This window comes from Barbatula barbatula, assembly GCF_947034865.1.
Source record: "Barbatula barbatula genome assembly, chromosome: 7".
In the NCBI taxonomy this organism is placed as follows: Eukaryota; Metazoa; Chordata; class Actinopteri; order Cypriniformes; family Nemacheilidae; genus Barbatula; species Barbatula barbatula.
The window spans coordinates 21,299,408-21,309,219 of NC_136770.1; the positions used below are offsets into that span (position 1 = coordinate 21,299,408).

Genomic DNA, 9,812 nt, shown 5'->3' on the forward strand with positions numbered 1-9,812 from the left:
CTCTCTGGAACACTTGATTTAAATCGGTCAGTCGTGGCATTCTGTCATAGTGTACTGTATATGTGAAGCCTTCACAATGTATATAAACTTAATCAACCTGACCTCTGTATGTGTGTGTTATCTGTGTGAAACCAAGTGCGTAAACGCATATAACATTTCATTTCCTCTTCCTGTGGAGCAACATTCCTCTCTCTTTCCCAGCACAAACTGGATTTCGAAAAAGCAAACAATCATTTTATGTTAACATAATATGAAGTTTGAATAAATTAAATCACAAGAAATTGTAGTCTGTGAAGAATGTAGTATGTGAAGTAAAGCCATTTATGTCTCATTAAATTAACGTTATTTGTTATTTATAATATATGTTCAATTGCTCCTTTGTTTTACCAATCTTACATTAATCTTGAGTACCTATAGAGTAGTACTGCATACTTCGCATCTTCGAAGACTATTTAGTTTGATAAAATTGATTAAAGAAAGATACAGCTTTACGATTATTTCCGAAAGAGACGAGCTCCTGGTGGGGACGGAACTACAGCACAGGCACACAATACATCATCGCATTATCCCTGCATCACGGTTGATTCACTATAAGTTCATGTTGTTTACATAATACACAAACAAGCCGATTGCCAACAAAACACAGACATATGACTCAGTTTGATTCACGCATGCGGCAAATGTCCGGAATATTTTAGCGCCGGGACCATCCATCTATCAGTTTCAAACTATCTCCAAATCCAGCGTTATATCCACCGTTTAAATAAGTTTCATCACCGAAATGCAGTGAGCAAACGAACACAGTGACATTGATGGGCTTTCTCACGCTGGCTGGTTGACGGGTGGGCATGCTCTTTCTCTTTCAGGCAGAATCGTCCAATAAAGGAACTAAGAACCATTTGTTACGAATCAAGAATCCATGTGCGAACTGAGTGTACTACGTCAAATGTTCAACTCGTTTTTTGACAAGTTGACCATGTTAAGCTTGAGAAGCCAGCACGTTTAACAGTGTAAAGTCAGATGATAAAGTACCTCGTCCACAGCATATTTAGTAAACTCCAGGGTTAAAAGATATCCCAGTGATTTAATCAAATCTTTTATTAGCATCAGTCAACCCTCTAGGCCTTTTACAGCCCGCAGACATAGGCCCAGAATGCAGTACATGACATAAAAGAATATCACTCGTTCACCCGACTGTCCCTTTAAATATATCATTTCCATACAGAGAGTATTGCGATTAAATAGAGAGCAATTTAAAACTTTTAGGAGTCTCCTGCATGTCAGATATTTCTCGTGAGAAAAACGGCCAGAAATCTCACAAATGTCTCCATTGGAGTTTTAGAGTTCTTTATCAAGATTCATACTTTAATGCATTTGTATATAAATCAGGGTTCGACATTACAGCAGTGCCTATGGTATTTCTCTTTGTGCATGAATAGCCTCTAGCTATAGAAATGAATGTAATCCTCTCTTTTCACATGTTTCAGCATCAATGGACAGTACTGCTCAGTTAAGGAAACACACAAGAGGCTCCTCCACTACAAAGACAATAACCATGATGGAACACAGAGCCAAACTGTACAGGCCAACCATTGCAATATACTTAATATGATCAGATGGCTGAATAACAACTTGTCATTTGTATAGGCCTGTGGACGAGTTGTCATATAAAAAGCTAAAACATTGATAAGAAACCTTTCTATAGAGAAATAAAGTATGCCATAAAAAACTGGGCCAACAAACCACCCAGCTCAGAGGTGCCGGAACGTATAGAAGTCAATTACATGCATGAGTTCCTCAGATAAGGGAAGTCTCATATTCAGACTGGCCATTATCATGGCAGCGTGCAGCTCTAGTCTCTCGTGGATAGTTTTTTATCTTGCTCTGCTGGTAACGCTGGTGTCCCAGAGCAACGGAGGCTGTCAGGTTGCGGGACTCTGTTGCGTTGGACAAAATCGTTCTTGTATTACTGAAGGCTGGAGAGAAGATCCCTCCTATGGGGAATGTTACTGCGACCAGGCATGCAAGACGACGTTGGACTGTTGTCATGACTACGACCTTGCCTGTCCAGGTTTCTTGCAGTTCATATTTTTCAGCTAGCATTAATTAAAATGATAAAATGGTTATTTTTTAACCATAAGATTTGGGCTACTCTGGTATGAAATATATACAGCTTTTGGATTAAATTGTGGTTCGATTTTGCTGGGTTTGCCATTTTTATTAACCTTCTTTTGCATTTTCATTTCAAGCCTCCTTTGGTGTGACTTTTTTGAATATTTAGTATAAATATTTCCTCTCCCTCAATTATTATCAGGTCCAAATAGCTGCATGAAAAAGTTTTGGATTTAGACGCATGACAATGTAGGACACAGTCAAGTTTTAAATGTATTCTCCATCCCATATTTAACATTTCTATGTTTCATTATATTGTGTGTTTTCCTGGTATACTCATAAACAAATGTTTACCAAAACAATATCAAAAATCTCCCAACAAAGTAATACCAGTCATTTTTTTTCTTGGGGGATAGTTTGTGTCCCAATGAGGAAAATAGCGTATAAATCAAACTAAATGATATAAGGGTTAGGGATGGAAAATACAGTTTGTACATTATTAAAATCATTGTTTAACAAAAAGACCCCACATATGTGTGCGTGTTGTAGCTGTTCCATGTGTGGTGAGTGAATGGAGCGTATGGTCTGGCTGTATGGAGGCATGTAAGACCACTGTGCGCACCAGACTGAGGCGGGTAATCCAGGAGGCACGTAATGGTGGAGAACTCTGTCCAACTTTACAGCAGACTGCAGGCTGCATTAAGTATCAAGACCAGCACGGTACATGTCTTCAATCACTCGGTAAGCCATAACATCCTTTCTTTTTCAACATAATAGACTGAATATATCTGGAAAAAAGCAGCTCCAAAGCAAAATAATGTGATTAAATTTCAGCACGAGCCCCTTACACAAGGAATGAGCACCATCAGTACCATAGTAACAGTAAATAAAATAACCATCACCATCTTAATTTGTGAACCGAAGAGGTCTTAGGCCAACACATCTGGCTCAATACAAGCAACTTGCAGAGAAACAAATGAGACAAAAAGGATTTGTAGCAAAATACTTACAGCCATTTAAAATTATTATTGATTTGTGAATCACGAGCGTGGCCTTTGTGTTAGATTACGGGGACGTATGTGAACACATACAGTATGCATTAAAAGTTCCCTTATACAACCTTAGACCTACTTCTCTGTCTTCTATTTTTTACAGTCCCAGCTCTCATCACCACTAGTGGCTATGGAAATGCTCGTAAAAAGAGGGAGATCTCATACACAAACAACATCACGGGGTAAAATCTTAGAATCCACCACTTGCAAAAAAGACTTGTTCTTTTGTTTTAGGTAGTACCATGGCATTCTGATAATACAGAAGTCTGTTCCAGATTTGCAGCATGTAAGAGGATATTATCATGAGATCCTATCAATGTATCATGTATCGTGGTACCACCATGCTATGTTGTCACGAACAAGGAAATGGTAGCTGTGTGATTCAAGATCATAATCACTGTGAATTAAAAAAATCTTATATTTACAAGCTGTATGTGTTTTTTAATGTGCATTTATGTGTCTCAGGTACTGTGTGGACTTTGAGATCATCTCTCTGACGGTTGGTTGTCAGCGAAGCATCAGCCCGCACACCCGCTGGATGAGGTACCTTAAGGAGGGGCATCAGGTTTGTGTGGAGTGCCAGCATCCAGCTCTGCCACAGGGTCAACACCACTGCACAGGGGACGGGGAGAGCTCCGGCCCGGATAAGTAAGAGCAGAGAGGCTTTTCTGAAAACGTTTTTAAAGAATGTTCCAAAATGTGTGTCATGCTGTTGAAGAGGGAAACATTTAAATGGGAGACTCTTCCTTTCCATGTGAAATAATACAACAAATAGTGTGTACATATAAATTCACTTACCATGGTAGTCAGGGGTCAAGGCACTGATGAAAAATTTAAAGGCATCAATAATTGCTTATATAAACTACAAGTATAGCCACAGTATTTACAGTAAAACATATAAGGTGTTTCTTCATTAGACTACTGTTAGAAAATAATGCAATAAAATAATAGTAATAATATAAATAACTTTTTTGCATCAACGATTTCAATGAAAGTATTCTCTCAGAAATTAATTTAGTAATTTATTAAGTGTAGCCTATATTTGAAGAATTTATATTAAGTATTTCCAAAATGAGATTGAATCCAAAAATATTTTTATTCCAATTAATATCAGTCAATTTGGTTTGGTTTAAGCCGTAATAATTCAAAAAATACCAACACAATAAAACATGATAACACAATAAAAAGGTGGTTTGAGATTTATCTTAAATCAGAGTTCATTTGAACTAGCATACGTAAACGTCACGTCGCGCATCTGTATACCGCTCAAAGTTTTTATTTGGCCAGCGCGTTGAAAGTGGAAAACGGAAACGGCGGTGCTGTTGAATCTTTTTTCATTTTTTCGGAGCTTGAGGAAATCGTTATAAATACGTGTTGAATACTGCAAAATACATCTCTTCTAACATCTTGAATTGTTGCGTATACTGAGCTGCAGCGGACAATTTAAACGAGTTTACTGCGACTCATTGTGCGAGCTGTCTCTTTAATGCCGCGTGGTTTATAAACATGTTGCAGCTGATTGGACCGACAACCTTGACACACCCACCAAACAAGAGAAACGCATCTCAAACCGCGTTGCAAACCGTTTCCAGTAAACTTGTTGTTCCGGTTTGAGTTTGAACACGCCTCTGGCTGCCATTCGTGCGTTGCGTCATCAGCATGTTGTTAAAATTCAAGATTGGGTTTAATTAAACAAAATGAGTTTAGTAAGCGATTTTATCATGCTTTTAAGGCAGCGTGTCTAAAGTTTAAACCTTGTGGCTATACTTTCAAAACAGCCCGGTTTTTATTTTAATCGCATGGCATGCATTCATGTGCATCTTGTTGTTTAACGGTCTGGTGGACGTTTCAAAATGATTTCATCACGCTCAACGCTGTATGAAAAATTAACTTATATTACTTTAATTTTACCTGTCTATAGTAGTGCTCACCAGAGCTATTTATACCACTTCCCATAAGCCGTTTTCATGTCCTACTGGGTAAAAATCAGGTTTAGTTACCCGAAATGTGATAGATCAGTGAATAGGCCAGACACAAATTTGATGCAACTGTATCTTTTGCCACTGGAGGGAACCACGAGACATTTAAAATCATGCAAGTTATTTTTGTTTATTAAACCTCTTGTGCTGTTTTGAGACTCTCGTAATACAACAACCAATAGGCTATTTGTAAATTGTATGAATGCAGTTGAAACTGTGTCTAACCACAACACAATGTAGCCTATCATGCACTCTATCTGTCTTTTTCTTTCTTTTCTCTCTTAATCTCTCTCTCTCTTTATCTCCCGCTCTCTCTCTCTCAGGACATTATCTCTGCAATGGCAGGCCGTGGGGAACTCTCAGTGCAGAGGGGTATGGCGACGGATCGGCCGTCAAAACTCCTGTTCCTGCCCTACTGTACACAGTTTTCTCTTCATCTAACTTGCCCGCTTAAATATAACCGGGTGCAATGTGCAGATACAAGACGACTTTGGGTATATGGATATCACAGTTGATTACATCTCAATATAGTTATCAAGAATAGATTTAATGTTAGTCACCCCCAGTAGTTCCGACTTCTTATTGAGGCTAAGAGTCGTATCAATATTCAGATTGGGAGGTAGTCATAGATTTTAATAGCTGTAAAAGAAAATGACTGCTTTAAGTAGGAGATGAAGAGTGGCCCCAAAAAAGAATTTGGACACTTTTAGGGGCGGTTTCCGAGACAGAGATAAAACTCGTCCTAGAATAAAATAATCCCGGTCCAGGATACCGCCCCTTAAAGTTAAACATGCATTAATGTAATTTCTTGCAATTTTTGCAATTACATACTCGTCCCGAGGCCATTTATAGTGTATTTATTTTTAAACTATTTTGCTATGACATTTATTTAACGGGATTGTTCAACCAAAAATAAATATTCCTGTATGTATGCACCTCAACATCTTTGTATGACTTTTTCTTATAAAAGAAGATATTTTGAGAAACGTCTCAGACAGTGGTTTTATGTTCATACAATGGAAATCACTGGGGCCACTGTTGTTTGGTTACCAACATTGTTCAAAATATATTTTGTATTCTGCTGATGTACGAAATTCATACACATTTGGAATGCCAAGTGAAAGATTTTAAATTTTGGGGTGATCTATCTCTTTTAACTGTGGCCTTAGTGTCCAAATATGCTTTGGGCCACTGTACACCTATATGGTAAATTGTAGACAATTAATGAATAATACATTTAAGGTCAAATTAATAATCAGTATTATTTATTTGATTTCCAGCCGACCAAAGGGGGAGGGGCAATCTCTTCTTCATACTGCAAAGAAATCAAATGATTTCAGGACATTTTGTCACATTTTTGGCTCTTTTTCCTATACAAGACAAGGAATTACCTTTTAATCACATACAGAACAAGTTACAACTTGAGAAGTACAACATGCATTAAACAACATAACACGTGTACAGAAATGACGGCATAGAAAGTCAACAGGTAGAAAGTTTACAAAACAAACAGCATTTAGACCTACAAACAACATTGTAGAGGATTAAGGGGGAGGGAGGGCTTGTAAACAGTGCTCTCTGTTTTTTATTTTAATTCCCTGGAAACTCTGTATGGATGTTCATGTGATTTCCTTTTCCTCGTGAAATGCTTCCCTAAATTTTAACTCACTGTTTTTGTACAAACAACAGGAATTCAATACATGAAAGAAGTCACCTAATTGTGCTTTCCGTTTTAAATGAGATGCATACAAACCCGTTATCATCACAAAAAACTTGAAATAATCATAAAATCAAAACTGAATTAAATCTTTGATTGAAAACTAAAACTAAATCAATTAAGAATCATTGTTTTTTGTTTTGAATGCCATGTTAATATTAGCACTCGTCCATGTTGATGCTGGAAGCATCGTCAGTTTGTCACAGTTTGACATGTTATAATGCCATAATTCGAAAGATTTTATTTACGAACCGTGATGAATTTTCGACCTGTTATTATGTGTGAGTGGGTATGTTTGACAACACACCTTTAATGCCGTTAAATCTTTCAGTAAGACACTGACATTGGACTCAAATTATTGATTGTCATCACTGTTTGGGGCCTGGTGCCTAAAAACTTTCCTTAAATAATCACCCATATATATAACTATATTAGACTCTAATCTTTGTAAATTATCTAAGCACACTGCACTATGGGTGTCGCTCATGGGACATGACAGAATGATGACTGATGAACAGCAATAACACCACATATGCTAATCTTTTACATCTCTGATTGGCCAATGAACAAGTACTATAAAGGGAGTGAATCTCACAAAACCATACAAAACCAAAACCAGTTTTTCAGATTCTTCTTCTTCTTCTATTTATAGGTATGTGTCTAGGTAATTAAGGTCATTTTTGTTTCATTCTGTGAACTACTAACAACATTTCTCCCAAATTACAAATAAAAATATTTTTCCTTTTGGCATTTATCAGCAGAAAATGAAAACTGTATAAACAGGTGAAAATAACAGAAGAGATGCTCTGTATTTTTTCAGACCTCCAATACTGAAAAAAACTGTTCATATTTACGTTTAAGCGATACAACAGTAATATTTGTACATGTATTTAGGAATAGTACAATTACAAATTTAAAACAGTTTTCGTGTGTCTTGTCATGCTGTCAGTCTTTCACATTGCTGTTGGATGACTTTATGTCACTCCTGAGGTTTGATTTTGTTGAAATTCAACAGACGCTGGACTAGACTGGCCTCAATACATCTAATACCGATGAAATACAATTTTAAAATGCTCTCTTAAATTTTCCCGGCTGTATAGGCCTATATAGAAATGATATGTATATGACTGTTATTTAAATGACAATGTAGCACCTTGTTGCTGTAACAAGAAAATAAAAAATGTTTCCGGTTTCATTACACTGTCACTGTAACGTGAATCAAGTTTGAGAATAGAAGCATATGATGGTGAAAGATGCTTAATTGTCATGAAAATAACGTCTTCATTTGTTAGTTCGCAGTTATATTTCTTTGTGAGATTCAACCAATTATCATTACAAAAAACAGGGTTGATGTTGACCTCAGGGCATAGCTTAACACCTACAGAAGATTTGTGATAATGTTGAAGAGAGCAATGGATGTGGGTCTCACGCTTTGAATTATAACAGATGCTGTACTATGCACATTAAATGAAAGACCACAAGCAGAAAGGGGACCTAAGCTCTTCATGCACGCAGTTCCATCTCTCTGCCGTACAGATCGTAACGATCACAAATTATTTCACATTGAGCAGAAAGAGGGACGCTACATTTCATTTCCTGTTTTGTTTCTCTACCTAACCAACCTTAGGTCCTTCCTCTCAGAAATTTGTATTCCGTTCACACCCAGTTCCACTTGGCTAAATCATTGAGACAAGGATGGAAGCCTACACACTTGCAAGTATCAGGAGAGGCTGAGTTTGTACCCCCAAATAACACACGTATACATAGAAGGTCTCAGAGACAAGCCCGTTCTGACATTGTGACTTTTTTGTGATCGTATTTGTTGACAGATGCATTTCTGATCTAATTTGTCCCCCGCTTTCCCGGTTTTTAAAACTGGATATGAGTGCTGGCAGGGAGGGCTTGTGGTCACCATGGAAACTGGATATGGTCGTCTTCAGGACATGGTCTACATACCTGTGAATACATGCTGGACTGTGTATAGTTACAGAACGGTGATAAGGATTTTAGGATGTTTTAAGAATAATAATCTTGTGCGGTGTGAAGGGATCAGAGCTATTATGTAAACATGGCCATGCGTTACATATTGTGTTACAGAGCTCTTTATCAAAAGTGATAAATGTTTTCAAACTTTCAAAGTGATCTTGGTTACGTAATGTACTTTGAGCCTGAATAACAATTTAGGACACAAAAGGTCCCATAAGACTTTGTACTAAATAAGCATTTTAAAATAAACATTCTCACTGGCTATGTAAAAGTATGAGACCCCCTACCACACTTAATTTGATCATCTAGAAAATACTTTAGAAATATATATCTATTCTCATTTCTTCAGAAATATTAGTGTGTGTGTGACAGCATCCACTGCTATGAAATTGTTCAATCTAACCGAAGTGTTGAATCGAAGTTTTCAGTAGTTTATTTTTGTCAGGTTTGCAATAACTGGTAGCAACAAGGTATGCGTTGTCCATTCATTTTTCTCATTGTTGCTTCTGTTTGGGCTGCCAATGTGGATGTGCTGTTTTTTATATGTGATCATATGTGAAAGGCATTGGGCATTAAAACGTAATACACAGCATGAGGTGTCTCTTCTTCTGTAACTTTTAAACACAAATTTTATCTTGACTATACAAGAAATATGTATTAAACACAAGCGGGTGGTAAATCTCTTCTAATTAATATTTTATTCTTATACCGATGGATATGAAACAATATGTTATTTCTAGAGATAATTTTCATGTCTATATAAAAATAAAGCAAGTTAGAATCACAAACTATGTGAATATATTTTGAAGAGTGACTATGTGTGCAAGAATGTAAGTTACGTATACGTGCACATTGTCATACCATCAGCCCTCCCCATATCATATCATTCTTGCACACAACCGCAGACCCATAACTGCAGTAAGGCTAGTTTGTTAGGGGACCAGGGACGGGTGCACTAGTAAACAG

General features: G+C 37.1%; 1 protein-coding gene across 1 annotated transcript; it reads left to right on the plus strand.

Moving 5' to 3' along the window:
• Positions 1–1,788: 1,788 nt before the first annotated feature.
• Positions 1,789–5,584, plus strand: LOC306896040 (somatomedin-B and thrombospondin type-1 domain-containing protein; the record flags this gene model as incomplete). Its single annotated transcript, XM_079459692.1, has 5 exons — positions 1,789–2,071; positions 2,662–2,853; positions 3,268–3,346; positions 3,630–3,812; positions 5,467–5,584. 5 exons carry the CDS (start codon positions 1,789–1,791, stop codon positions 5,582–5,584), a joined length of 855 nt encoding a protein of 284 aa, XP_079315818.1.
• Between the last annotated feature and the right edge of the window lie 4,228 nt (positions 5,585–9,812).